The 15,782-nt window shown below is 35.9% G+C and overlaps 1 protein-coding gene across 7 annotated transcripts in view; it reads right to left on the minus strand.

The window, feature by feature from the left end:
- The window catches only part of TMEM117 (transmembrane protein 117), a 516,480-nt gene that overhangs the window by 68,046 nt on the left and 432,652 nt on the right, over positions 1 to 15,782 (minus strand). For all 7 annotated transcript variants that reach the window (XM_037845384.1, XM_037845383.1, XM_037845385.1 and 4 more), the window contains one exon: positions 8,376 to 8,535. In XM_037845384.1, coding sequence (XP_037701312.1) covers positions 8,376 to 8,535 — 160 coding nt within the window. The remainder of the gene's footprint in view (positions 1 to 8,375; positions 8,536 to 15,782) is intronic.

Here is a 15,782-nt window from a genome sequence, read left to right on the forward strand (position 1 = left end):
TTTCTTCCTTCCTCTCTCCCTCTGCCTGCATCTTCATTTTAGTTCAGCGGTGCTTTCATTGCACCATTCTTCCCTTCTTAATGGCTTGTCCTTATTTGCACTATGAAGGGTTCTTGCACTATGTTTTCCTTCTGTTGGGCCCCATCTCCAGTCTAATTACTCACTTGGACTTTACCTGTTGCACAACATTCCCCAAAGCCCCTCATGCATGTCCAACTCCAGAGCTAATGGACACTTACCTCTGACTTAGAAACTACCTGTTAAAATAGTGGGTTGGGATTCAGAAGACCCAGGCTCTAAATGGGCCCTGCCATTGACTAACTGATGACCTTAGACAAGTTATAGAACCTCTCTGGTCCTCAGCTGTAAAATGCAGGATGTGACCAAATGATCTCAAATATTCTTCTTCCTCTAAAATTCCATGATTTTATGATAATACTAAACTTGTTTGTCTAACCATGATTCTTCTTCATTTCTTATTTTAGGCATGAGCTTAAAATGAATGCTCTCAACTACTGGAGACTGCTATGATTTCTAATTGTCTACAAAATTTCTTTTTTTATCTTATTCCTTAGCTTTATCATTATATCTTAAAAATTCAATAGAGGAGCCCATAGAAATACCTCATATTCCTGACATGGCTCATTAAGAGTAGTTACCAAGGATTGGCCCATCCAGTCTGGGGAGAAGATATTTGAGATGAGCAATCAAGCTGAAGCAATAATTCCTGTCTGTCGCTAGGGCTTGCATATAGCAAACAACACCCACAAAATTCTGACCTGAGTTTGAAACCTGTCACAAAGGAATTGAGGGTCTGAATAAATGACTGAAGGTGTCAGTCTTCAACACTGCACTTTTTTTTTATCATATACGTGTGTTGCCATGACAAATGGCAACTGTTAAACATGACTTTGGGGCCAACCATGCTACACATAAACCAAAGACAGGAGCAAGGGCTAGGACTGGCACACTCTCTCAGGGTAATGATCAGGCACTGATCATTCCATGGCACTTGGAACTTACCCAATCCATTGGGAGAAACACAAGTTCAAAGCAGTTATATCTTGCTGCCTCAGTGTGACTTTGTAAAATTATTGCCCATGTGCAATAGTATAGAATTTATATCTTCCCAGTTTTAAATCATGTTTTAGCTCTCTTTTAAAATTATACCTCAGAGACTAAAGTTTTTTACTTTAAATTAGGATAAAACTGGAATGTCTCTATTTTTCCACTTGCTTAACTAAATCTTATAATTTCTTCAAGCTACATTCCTCCCACATTATCTATACAAGACTTGAACGATCCTTCCTGCTCACAATAATCCCTCATAGAACTCTCTGCCTGTTTTAATATTTTGATCTAATTATATGCTAACCAGGCTATTATTTTATCAAGAAAGTGTGTGTGTCACCCTAACACCCATAATTGGATGCTAAAATTTGTTTTCTGAGAACCCTGATGCTTCCAGCTTACCAATTACCTTCTGCCAGATTCCCCTGATAGCATGGGTCACCTGCCCTGATGCCCTCTCCGGCATCTCCTGCAGACGGCACACGTGGCTGGACTCCCTCATGCTGCATGGACATGATGCTCTGTTCTAAGTCTGTCTACGATTTGGAGACTGGTTGCCAACACTGCTAATAAATACATTGGGGTTCCCCTCCATAATTCTCCTTGAACAGTCAGCTTCCAACTGGACCAGCAGTGATGTCAGAAGCATGGAATGGTGACAATACGCAAAGTTGAGATTCAACCTCTAAAGCATGTACTTTGAAGAGAGTAGGTATTATGGTTATTTCAGGTGTTACTTAAGCCATAAGACCTTTATTCCATGTCATCACTTGGGAACTATAACAGAAGTCACCATCACTTTGTTTCTACATAAGAGTGTAAGCCTCGAGTAAGAAAAATGAAGATGTAAAACAAGGAAGAAGAGGAACTAAAAATACTTTGAAAGTTATAAAACACTCCCCAAGTTCAAGAATATGCTAAATCTGGAGGATGGGCATTTAAACAACTCTTTCTTTCTAAGTAGCATGTAAACAAAATTAGTTGGAATAATTTATCCTGAAAATATATGTGAATTGGTCAAATCACAATGGCTATTTAATTAAAATAAGTTTATGCACATTGCCAGCCCTATGTTCTGAAGTGATGGATTCCACTTTCAACAACTGACCTCAAAAGAAATTCCCTAATAAAGTCAGGTAAATGGGATTTAAAAATAAAATCTAACAGGAGTCATAATGTCATAATGCTATAATGTCTACTCTAAAACTACTCTATAAGTATTCCTACTTTAGAGAACCATGTACAAACCAAAAACAAACATACTAAATATAGTACACAATGAAATGTTAGTAGAATGCAATTTTCATAATTTGTTTTCAATGCATTAAGAACTTCTTTTCAGGAAATATCACTTCTCTGTAAGTGCTTCTCAACTGGACGAAAGAGTCCTTTTTAACACTTAACTGTGCAATTTACTCAGATTTTTATTTGGCTATTTAATTACTGTAAGATCACACTTCAGCGGAAATGGCCTAATCTAATATTATTATTGGTTCATTCTCCTGCTGTTGTTAAACACTCCATATCTTGAAAAAGCTCATGTGCTTTGGCTTTTGTGAATAATGTTATATTTATTCCTTTGTTCATCCTTTTATTCTGCAAAATATTTATGGTAAAACTATAATACATCAGACATGAGATAGTTGTGGGGATTAAAAATTGATAAAACACATTTCCTCTTCTTGAGGAGCTCACATGTTACAGGAGGTAGCAGGCAAGTAGGTAGATAATTACAATAAAGAGAAATATTGAAAAGACACATCAGCAGCTTGAGAATCTGCCAAAGCTTTCTTTAATAGCCTTTCTTGCAGAAGGCTTCTTTCTTCACATCTATGCACATGTTATATCTACATGTATATCTATCATCTCTCTATATATTTACATATATAATCTTCTACTTTCCAATCCTTTACTCTAAATATCTACTGGACATTTCCACTTGGAGATCCTGCCATTACCTCAGTTCAACATGCCTAAATCCCAACTCCTCACATTTTCTCTCAAACAACACATTTCCTGGTTTTAGTCAATAACCCCACCATTATTTCATTCCATGGCTTGAAATCTTGCAGTAGTTCATTTTGTCAACCAAAACACTGAGTATTTAAAAGTGAATAAGACATGACTTCTACTTCAAGGAGCTCAAAAAGTAACAGGATAAAGAATGATGGCTAATGATGCTATTATGCTATTTTGACCAATTCCCTTCCTTCACTCGAACATACACATCAACATGTCCTGTTATTTTCATTTTCAAACAACACACTTCTTGTGTTATTCTTATTGCCATGATCATAGGTACTTAACATTACATGCATGAAATACCATACTAACCATGAAAACTTGACTCCTACTTCTAGTTTCCTTCTTTCTTCCTTTCTTTCCTTCATTCTTCAACTTTTGCAGTAAACTTTCCTAAAATAACCATGACTTTTTAACACTTGTGGCTTATCACCTGAATTGGCTCATCATTACCCTTAGGTAAAAATCCAAGTACTTGAGAGCTTTTCAAGCCCTTCAGTAATGTGGCTTCAGTCTGTTTCTGCAGCCTACATAGTATTCAAGTCACATGCAACCATGTTAGCATCCACACTCATTGTTGCATATAGCTAATATTTTTGTAGTACTTACCATGTGCCAGGAACAATTCTAAGCAATTTTAAACCTTACCCCAACCCTATGAAGTACATGCTATTATTAGTTCAAGTTAGTTAAGCACCTAGTCTTAAAGCACACAGCTAGTAAGTGGAAGAGCTAGTTTGAACTCCGGAAATCTGACTCCAGAGTCCGTACTCTAAACCACCCCACTTTAAAACCCAGATAACAGCTAGATAACCAAGCAATATTGGCTTGGGACTCCAGTAATTGCACAGCTTGTGGAAATGAGAAACATACCCATATTTGCCCATAAGTTCCCAGCAATTTACTTTCTCATGGCTTCTTCTGCCTCCTGGGTATCTTGTTCATCAGATGATGTCTTTGTAGGTATTGATCTAGCTGTGAAACTCAACACTTTTTTTTAATCTTCCCCAAGGCCAACTCCCTGGTGTTTGGTTACATAAAGCACCCATGAGAGATGAAGAATTGATTGCAACTCAACAACTGACATAACTTCATTGGTCTTTTTAGCCTTCACCCACGGCTAATTCCTCCCTCCCCCCAACCCCTCCCACATCCACACACTCATTTACTGTTCCTCTACTATCCTGGCTTATATCCATCTTTGGCCTCCACACCCTACTTATTCCTTTTTTTTTTTTTTTTTTTTTTTGCTTTTGCCTCCTACTATTCCTCATCTCTCTTCTTTCTTTTTCTTTTTCCCTTCCTGTCTAGTATAAAGCACAAAATATTCTTAATCTTACAAGGAGAAACTTCCTCTCTTCTAAAGCCTTCATATCAGACACTCCAGATTCTAGCAGGATGGGGGATGGGGTAGGTGAGTATAAAAAGTGGGAAAAGTAGGGAGGCTCAATTTCTATCTGAAGAATTATTCTCAATAGACAGTCTTCCTAAAATCTATTTAGTTTTCTACCCATACTTATTCTATTAAATTATAAATTTCTGTATGCAACTACAACCTCCTTGTGGACTGTGTCTTACTGAACTTTGAACTCCCTTCTTTCTGCCTTCTGTCTCCAGCACCTGATGCTAGGAATGAATTGATAAATGTTTCTTGAATTTAATGGGACAAAATTGAGTTCTTACCTTGATTTTTATGATGCTACCCCCAGCTGGAAAAACAAAATGTTCTCATTCAGTGTCTTGCCTTTTCAAATTCTAGGTGTCTTTCTGGTGTCATCTCCAGCTCTTGAAATTTTACCTTACTACTCTGGTCTACCTTGATTTCTGTCTTTTGTAAATTCCTACAACACATTTTTTTTTTGCTTGCTATGCAACACTTCATATTTTAACATTTATAAATATTAGATATACCTTTCCCTGAACCTAGCAGGGAGGTAAATGGATAGACATAGCTTCAAATCAAATACTTATGCAATGAATCAAGAGTATATATAAAAATTAAATGACATGACTTGAAATATTAAATGCAATTTGAGAAAGGATTTGCTGTGGAAGTTTTCTTTATAATTTACTTCTCCTACCCTCTAGATAATGAGTGATTTATGATTTATATGAGTCATGCTATTTTTTGTTTGCAGCTATTTATATTTTAGTTCTAATAACTTTACTAAAAGCACAAAAAATGTGACACAACAGTTTTAAAAATAAATGTGAAAGTCCTATTTTGTGACTATTCATAAAAATAATTATATTTTCTCTAAAAGTATTCAGAATTGCCCTACTGATTTTGTTAAAAGAAAATCTTTTCATAAATATTACACAATTTTAATTGTTTCTTTTATTTTCTAACCAAACATTAAAATACCTTTCCAAAGTACAGGTGGAACTTTCTTACCATTAGAAAAGCCTAGGGTTAATTGTTTTTAAATCACTTAAATCATTCTAATGAGGACAGACCTTTTAAATGAAACTACTTCCTCCATTTTCATTAATTTTGCTACTTTTCTATTTTTCTTTCATCTAAAATATGTAAATATGGGATGGATTTGTTAGGACATTTGTAGTATACATTTTTGAATGTCTTGAATATGCATGACTTTTGGGGATCTGTTTCCTTAAAATAACTCTCTTGTCACATGTGCTAGTTCCAGGAAATTCATCATGATGCTCCCAAAGGAGGGGCATAGTTTGCCTGAGAGACTCGGTGCTGACCTGCCACTTCTTTATCTCATCAAATATACTGTTATTCTGGGCCTTCTCCTGCCTGTATAAGGTACTGTGCTAGGGACATTCCAGGGATATGAAGATTTAAAAGTGAAATGCTGGTTTGCAGTTCAGATAAATGGTGCTACAGGGGATCCAAGGAGGAAGTAATCACGCGGCTTTAATGAAAGGGGGAGTTAAAATGGAGAATGTGGAGTCTAGGTCTGTAGAGCAAAAGAATGCAAGGGAATCTGGGGAGGAAAAAGGGCTTAAAGACCTCCTGGGAATAAGTATATCAGAGTCAAGGACTAAGCAACAAACCCTTTAGTCTGGGGCGGAACTAGTACGTAGTACGATTCATAGAGGGCACTTAGAGAGCTCCAGGAGTCTGGACTTTAATTCTCGGACAATGAGGGGTCACTGACAATATTTTGGGCTGGGAAGTGACCTATAAAACAAGGCATTTCAGATTGGAGGGATATAAGGGTGAGCTGCATGGGAAGTATGATACAAGGGAACTCTGGAAGCAGAAGGTTCTTTAGGAGACTATCTGTCCCTTTGTATCTGATTAATTTCAACTCAACATGATGTCTTCAAGGTTCTTCCTTGTATCATGGATCAGAACTTCATTCCCTTTTACAGCTGAGTAATTTCCCATTGTATGTACATACTACTTTTTGTTTATCCAACTCATTGTTGATGGGCATTTGGGTTGCTTCTGCCTTTTGGCTACTGTAAATAATGCTGCTATGAGCATTGGTATACAAATATCTGTCCTGGTCCCTGCTTTTGATTCTTTTGGTGTCATACCTAGAAGTGAGATTGCTGAGTCATATGGTAGTTCTATGTTTAACTTTTTGAGAAGCCACCAAACTGCTTTCCACAGTGGTTGCACCATTTTACATTCCCATTAACCATGCACTAAGGTTCCTATTTCTCCCTCATCCTTGCCAACACTTGTTATTTCCATTTCCCTTTTTTATTAAGTACTTTTTGAATCCATAATATCTGCAAATTGCAATATTACATTTCTCTACCTGAACTCCCTGATTTTAGTGAACTTATTGCACAAATAATTAAAACATATAAACAGAGTAGAAGGCAAAGGATGGTAGTGGGCAATGAGTACATTCAAAGATGCAATGATTTGCTAGACTACTAATAGCTTCAACTGTAATGTGGGCACAGAAAAAACGAGTAGGCTACTTGGCAGAAGCAGATATTTTTACATTAGGATGTATATTAGTTAGGAATATTAAATGGAAGAAGATAAAACTGGCCCATATGCAAGATAATGCATGACACAGTATTGCAGAGATGCTCTAAATTCAATTTTATAAATATCTAGAGGAGGTCTTACAGCTGGTAAGAAGCAGATCTAGAATCTGTCAATGCTTCCTGACTCTAAGTTCCGTGCTTTCTCTACTATGCCAAAATATATACTGGAAATAAAAAAGACACACAACTTTTAGATGTTACAAAATAAAATTCAATTTTACATCATCAAATGGTTTTTTTTAAAAGACACAATGTATTTTAAATTATCACGCATCAAGATACTAACACATGTTGAACCTAATGATACCAGTATATATTATATACCAAAAAAAAAAAAAAAAAAGCACAAAAAAACGATTATTCTCTTCTGAGACACCACAGAACCACAGAATATCTTTTATAAATGTCTTTCTTTGACTCTGGAAATGAGAAAAGCAATCATCTATCTGTGAAATTTCACATAAATTCAGAATACAGTGGTGCTTCTTTCCTTTTAGCAATGGTCACCTTTGTTCTAATGACTTACAATACCTCAGGAGGGGAAAAAACAAAATTGCCTTATGAAAGTAATAAGAAAACGTCTAGCAAATGGATGGACATTTAATGAGCAAGATAAAGTGCCAAGAAACAGCTAATGTCTCTTTCTGTCCCATTCAAAGGCACACATCTAAGACCCAAAAGCATTCACACCAGAAAATTACATGAGTAACACTGTTTAGTGCGATGCTATTGTACACACAATATGTTGCTAAGCAGGGAAGAAATACTGTTTACATGAAAGTGGAATGATCTCTGGTGAATACTGAAAGAAAGTGATAATTTCCCTAACCAGAAAAAGCATTTTTACATCACTCCATTTCAACTGCTTTAAAACCCTGAGTTGTTTTGGCAAATGGTGTTTTCCTGCTTTCTGGCTTTATTTCATCCTCATCCCTGCAGCTTTCCATTTAGTAAATGACAGGGTGTTTTGTTTGTTTTGCTTGTTGTTGTTGTTTTCCCCTGAATCCTTGGCAGAAAACACTACTATGTATTACAGTTTTCAGGGGTGCATCTTGCAAAGTTCATAAAATGAATTTTTGGTGCTTCTATCCTAAGAGTCCAATTGACTTTTCCCCCAGTAACATTGCTGAAAATATGATATGAGAAGTGCCCATCAATAGCAACTGGAAACTATGTACTTCTCTAGCTTTATGGAACCTGTCTCTGTATCCTGTCTGTTATGAGAACAAAGCATAAGAAAGCTTCTGTATGCTTTTCTGTGAGCATTTCCAGTAAGAGGAAGGAAACACAAAGACACTCACCTGCATCACAATAAGGAGGTCAAAGACCAAAATGAAAGAAGCCAGGAAGGCTCTGGAAACTTCATCACTTGGCAAAAATCCCCGATTCAGTTTGTCCCAGCTGATCCAGTCAGTTGTGATGACAAGTACAACTACAGAAGTCAGAGTAAAAAGGACTGTCCTGCAAGGAACAAGACACACATTTAAGAACATTATCTGTGCTGTATTGAAGGTCTACCCCTTGCCAAACACCCATACCAAGGCATAGTCACCAAATAGAAGATGAAAAAATAAGTAAATTAAGTGATTTCTTTCCAAAGCAATCAAAAAAAAGTATGACAGCATCACTTCCAAAATGTTCCCTAAAGAACATCACGATAGTGATTATGAAACAAATAATTAACAACAAAAATATTACAAAGGACCTTGTTTTGGGAAATAGAGTGCCCAAATAGAGTGCTGGAGTATAGCTCTCGTTACATGCACATTGTTTTACTGAGGGTTCTGGACTTGCATACGTAAGAACATAAGACAGATGGTGAGTGGGTGAAGAAGTCCTTGGGTTCTTTTCCACCTTCAGAAGAAAGGGATAGTTAGAGAAATCTCATCACAATCTCCACAGCCTGATGAGCTCTGCAGAGGAACCACCTCTAAACATCAACAGTGTCTCCTCTTCTCCTCATAGGACACATAGATGCCTTGTGTCCTAATGACCTCTCTCCATGTCTGATCTTCTATATCTTGTTATAGGACACTAGGGTCCTGAGATTTTCTCCTATATATTTTTGTAGCTTGCATGAAGCCTTGCATAATTATATACAGATGGATTTTATTGAGTATTTTTGAAATTATAACATAATTATCAGTTAAGATTTTTATAAAAATCAAGAAAATACTTAAATTAGTCTTTAATATTAATGTTTAAAAGTAGATCTGAAGCGTGGGCAGTGGAAGTTTGATCTGCCAGAGAATTGTCCTTAAATAGTTAATTAAGCCTTGTGATTTCAGGGCTAGATTGATATCTAGAAATTGTTTTGAATTGTAAGAAGGAAAAAAATAAAACAATTATTTTGAAATAAAGTTAACCAGAAAGGAATAAAGAAAAGAAAGAAAAAATAAAGAAAAAGAGAAAAGGAAGGAAAAAAGGAAGTGACACTGGACAAAGACAGTGAGTGAATTCTCTGCCCAAGGTTCTCCAATGACCAATTACTGAGACACAGAGGTTTCAAAGAGAGAAATAGTTTATTGCTAGGTGCAAAGCAGAAGAGCAGATGGCCTATAGGCCCAAAATCTGTCTCCCTGAACTGCAGTAACTCTGATAGTTTTATAGTATCAAAAGACAGGCAGGTTTTAGGATAATGCGCACAATGGCTCCAGATGATAGAATTAGAGGTGATTTAATTATTGAGCATGTGCAGATAGATGACATGCTTAGTCACAGAAAGTATGTAAGAAAATGGCAGCCTTAATATGATGATGGGCATGAGTTTTAGTATTATAATGAGGTATAGGTAACTTGTAGGTTAAATTCTAAGCTACTATGCATGTCAGGCAGGCCCATTTGGGTTATCAAGATAACTTTGGACTTGGGGTGAGTTAGTTCTGGGTTGACCTAAGACCCTTCATTAATAAACATTAGGGACTTTCTTTTGTGTTCATAAAACTCTAAAGTGGAAAAACTGGATAAATGGGTATAAGTGAAAGTCACAAGGTTTTATAATCACAAGGGCACAAGATAAAGGCTATACAATCATTATCAGAGATCAAGGCAGCTGAACTACAGTTCAGGATTTCAGGTATTTCCCTCTGTCCACTCTAACATATCAGGAAGTAAAAAGGAATATCTATATAATAATTCAGTAATCATAATTATTCCTTAAATCCTAACTTCTTAGTTGCAGAAGAAAATAAAATTTAGAGGTAGAATAACACCTTAGAAGAATGCAAGACCCATTTTGGAAATTAACAAACTGATTTTGACCTCAAGTGTCATCATAATTGGCACTCAAAAAAGAATAATATGAATCATGCTAAAATTCTCTTTTCAATTGTACAGAGTACAAATTTCTAAATAAAAATTTTGGGTTTCTTTTTTATAATTTCTTATCTGGAACAAGTTATACTTTGATACAATGGGTATAATAAATACTTAGATGTTTTCCCCCCATGACTAGGCAAGAAATATTATTTAAAAATTTTTGGAAAACAAACATCTCTATTAAAACTCATTCGCTTTATTAAAATTGCAAACTTCTCAAAAGTATTTAACTCATAATCTTCTAAGTAATAATTGTGGAATATCTCCTACTACCCTTTAGAATACCTTCAATCTTTTAAAGAAATTCAACTGAATTAAATAAGTATGGGAGAAATCCTAAGTAATTATTACAATTCAACAGAAAGAAATTTCAAATATTTTATGATCAAATGTAAGAATAGTGGGATTTTAAACAAATTTTTCTTCAGGTTGTAAATTTGTTTTTGTTCTTGTTTTTGAGTTTGAGAAAGTTCAAACAAATCTGAATGAAATTACTATAATTTCTTTTGTCAACAAGGAATATAACAACCTCACGAAGAACAGATAAAAGGTTAACTATTCTTCACAACTCCTTTTGGTACTCAGGATATTTCATCATCTTGGATTTTCAAATGTTTCTACAAGGGTGCTATAAATGTATATATGCTTCCTTAGGTTGATATTCAGCTGGATGCATGGTATGGCTATATGGGTCAAAAAATTCCCCCTTCTTTGCATCCTCAGCCTCCTCCTCCACAGAGTGACCACCCCCCACCCCTCCCACTATTATCCAGCACTACAGGGTGAACTCTGGGTGCAGCAGGAGTACCCCAGCACCTTGCTCTAGCTCTGTGGACAAAGTCTATTCTGAGATCTACAGGTTAATAGTTTTAATATCGCCCCTGCACTTTCCCCAAAAGATACCTGGAGTTTCCCTTTGTACAATAATTGATATACAGAATTTAATACTCCAATGTTACCTCACTGATACAAATATATAAACTGACACTTGGAATCAAACATTCATTCAGAGGTACATTTTTAGGTGCCAAAACACTGGGAATCTGGAATAAGTATCTGCTGAATAATCAAAAACCTCATCTATCACAAGAGTTATTAAGGAGGTAGTCTTACTCATGTTAATATTTGAATTGTGTATAAAGTCACTAAAATTAACCTTTAAAATTTTTTTATAATTTGCTGTGTAACTTGGTAATTAGAATTTATCAAAACTTTTACTGTGTGAAGGCTTCCTGAAACCAAGCCTGCACCAATTCACGTCTTGGATATTTATTATATTTGACATATTTTGCTTACCTAATACATGATGCTCTTTCTAAGAGTTCCTCATAGGTGATTTCCTAGCTTTATTATGTACTTCTGTTTTGACAAAGAGTATTTCTGCAGATCTCAAGAAAAAGGTTATTGGTCACATTTTATTACTCCAAAGGGAAATTAAAGGATGTATCCTGCCTGATATTTAATATTTAATAGTACAAAAACATTAATAATGGCAATCATTAAATATGAATGCATACAGCTCAACAAAACCTAAAGTCTCAAGAGAAAAGAAAAAAAGGAAAAAGGGGGTAAAAATGCATTAATTGGTCATATCACCTCAAAATTATGTGCAGTGCTTTGTCTAGATATAGCTGCAGAAGCAAATATATTGCATTTGTGTTTGTTTGTTTTTCTGAGTCACTTCTTGCAAAATTGATAGACTTTACTATGGTAGGATAATTCAGTTCAAAACACCGGTTTAAAAGAGCCACGATTCTGTTTGTTGGGTTATATATATAAAAACTGTCACTTGCATGTGAAACTGCTATGGAGGAAATAATAGTAATAGAACATTAACTACCATAGCTATATGGCACTGGTATAATTGTTTTACACAAATTAACTCATATAAACCTTACAAAACCCTATTATCACCACCCCCAATTTGGAGTGAAGAAACTGAGGCACAGAAAGGTTAATAACCTACACTGGCTCACAGATTTTACAAGTGACAGAGAGATGACTCAAACCCAGGCAGAGTCGTGACAGTCTGTATTATAACCATTGCACTACAATACCTCCCTTGACAATCCTGTCACTGTGATTGTAGGAAGATTTCACTATTTTCATTTTTCATTATAAGTATAGTATTGGAAAGTTACCACCCAGAAGTACTTTACTTTGAAAAGTAAAACTGACAGGGATTGACAGGGAATAGTTTAGGAAGCTTTCATGGCGGTGAACACGGACTCTCGGGGTGCTGGCCATTGATCCAACAGCCTTCGGTTTTTATTTAACCAATAGGGTTGAAAAGACGTTTACTCTGGACCACAATTATTTGGGAGTTCCAGCTCCTCTTTTTAAGTGGTATCTAAGTAAACAATTATCTGGATTATTTCCTTTCAGGATGCAACCAATGCCAGCAGGACATAATTGTTCATCAGTTCTGCTCCCAGGTTTCTGGCCACCATCACATGGAAAGAATGCTACACAAATATCAGCTTGAGTGGTTAGTCTCTTCACTTTCATGTTTTCTAATTTCTAGTAGATTCTGCCCCCCCCTTTTCCTCAATTACTGATAATTCCTCTTAGATTAATGGGAATAGGAAGATGAGAATCAGCATTAGACCAAGAAGGATTAAAGAGCATTTCTAATCCTCTGGATTAGCTCCTAGAAACCACAGAGTTGTTGCTAAGGAAATGTAAATTCACATGTGCACCAAGAGTTGTTAGAAAACTGAAAAAAATGTTTCCACAGAAGTTAGGGAATTTGATCATATTACACAGCCTGCCACTAACAGAACTACCATGAGAACTCACAGCTAGTGATTTTGAGTAAAAACTCACCTCATAGCAAACCACTTTCTTTCTCAGCCAAAAATCTGCAGAAATTTTCAAATTTAATGCCATTGTTATGGATTGAATTTTGTCTCCCCCACCCTCAAAGATATGTTGAAATCCTAATTCCTCAGTACCTCAGAATTTGACTTTATTTGGAAATAGTGTCATTACAGAGGGAATTAGGCAAGTTCAGATGAGGTCATACTGGAGTAGGGTGGGCTCTTAATCCAATATGACTGGCATCCTTGATAAGAAGAGGAAATTTCAACAGACAGAGAAACTGAGGGAGAGAAGACGGCCACGTGAAAGAGATAGAGAACACCATGGATTGCTGGCGAGCCACCGTTAGAACCTTACAAGCTTCGGAGAAAGCATGACCTGGATGACACCTTGATTTCAGACTTCTAGCCTAGAACTCTGAGACCATACATTTCTGTTTGTCTTTTAAGTCATCCAGTTTGTGGTACTTTGTTATGGCAGTCCTAGGAAACTAAACAATCATCTTGATCTAATTCATTACAGCCTGGTCAAAAATCTATTATATATGGTGAATAGTGACAGAATTGCACATGTAAATAAATCCAGAAAGTCCCCAAGTTGTTTTAGCTGTTCCTTCATTCCAACTTCTGGATTTTTAAAATACTGAACGTCTATTGAAGTAACTAACTTTGTTGATATTGTCTTCCCCCTTCTTCCATTCATGACCCCTTTAAGATTGACTTACTGAGTAATCAGCCTGAAAGCAGATAATAAATTAGGAAAAAGAAGAATTGGAATTAAGTTTGGATAATCTACAAATACCTAACATTTAGGATTAACTGTCACATAATTTCATTTTGATTTTGATTAAATTGGGTAGCAGAAAGGTAACAAGAATCCCCACACTGGTTGAACCAAAAAAAAAAAAAAAAAAAAGGCCTAAATGTTACCATTTATTGACCTACCTAAAGTAGCAATTTCATGTAATTCAACATAATAAATATGGTTTTATGTTTTTAATATATTGCCTATTATTCATGTTTCGAAAATGTTCAGAATATTCTATTCCAGTCATGAATATCATTTTTCTTTCTGATCATGCTGCACAATTATTGTAAGGTTTTAAAGCAAGTGAAAAATCACTTTTATTTCTTCCTATACAATTCTCTTGTTAAAATGTTGGAAGTAGACCAAAACAAGTCATCTTTCATAGAAAAATAAAAATCTGTGAATCCTCTTTAAAACAAGGTTTAAGTTTATAACTACAATAAAATAATGCATGAATTGAGGGTGCAAATTTAATTTTACAATTAAGTTATGATACTGTCTTAGACTTCCAATTACTAAATACATGAAATGAAACATAGCACATCAGTGGAATTTAAAATGGCTTAATATTATAATTTTTAAATATGGTGTTTAGGGGGAAAAACAAAACAAGCAGGCTTCAGCAGAATAATGTTTTCCTTTGATTTTCCTTGCAAAATCGAGAGCAAGTTCAAACCTAATGTTCCCCCTTAAACACTAAGCACCAGCATACTGAAGTCACAGATAGCCAAGAGAGAATGTCAACACTCTACATTTTGCTTGTTTTAATTATCAATGTTGCCATTGCAAATATGTGAGCAAAACAATCATCACTCAAGTCCTCAAGCCAGTTCATTCTGAAATATGCTAGTTCTCACAGCCCCATGGTCCGACTGAAGTCCAGGCTTCTTCTTAGAAAGCAGAGAAGGAAATGGCTTGTTTCTCTTCCGGTCTCCTAGTTTGAGATCAAGAAGTACCAAGGGACCACAAAGGTATTGTTTGCTGAGTGACCTAGTGAAAGAGTACACAGCTTCTCCATTTGGCTTTTGTTAAATAAATGCCACTGTCAGTTTTTGGCCAACATAAACACATTCCTTAAGATAGGATCCCTGAGAAAGGAAATGAAGTTATTAACTCTTGTTTGTGGCTCTGTTGGGATCTGGAGTCTTCAAAGGAAATTTTCCACTCTAATATTGTCTATTAAACTACACATTTTTGTGTTATTTATCTTTATATCTCTCTATTACTCCATGAAGAGAAGTGCCCTCAACACAGCAGGAGTTTCAAAAGCACTGAACATATTGAAATGAAGAAATAGCTTGATAACTCTTGTTCCTGAAAGGCCATAAAATAGGTGGCTGAGAAAGGTACTTCTGGATGGGTTGGGCATTTGGCCTCACAGATTGTAAATCTATGTGAACAGTGTCCCTGAGATAGTAATCTATGTAAAGGAGAGTTTCTGCAGTTATGAAATGCCCAACCACTGCAACCTTACGTAGGGCCCAAAGACCATGCTTCTTTTACTGGCTTGAATTCTTCCACTTATGTCTAAGTAATGTTAGTTTACTCAAAGGCACTTAAAAGTAGCTTATGGGAGGCGGGGCAAGATGGCAGACTGGTGAGCTGTATGTTTTAGTTACTCCTCCAGGAAAGTAGGTAGAAAGCCAGGAACTGCATGGACTGGACACCACAGAGCAATCTGACTTTGGGCATACTTCATACAACACTCATGAAAACGTGGAACTGCTGAGATCAGCGAAATCTGTAAGTTTTTGAGGCCAGGG

This window comes from Choloepus didactylus, chromosome 8 (assembly GCF_015220235.1).
Source record: "Choloepus didactylus isolate mChoDid1 chromosome 8, mChoDid1.pri, whole genome shotgun sequence".
Lineage (NCBI taxonomy): Eukaryota > Metazoa > Chordata > Mammalia > Pilosa > Megalonychidae > Choloepus > Choloepus didactylus.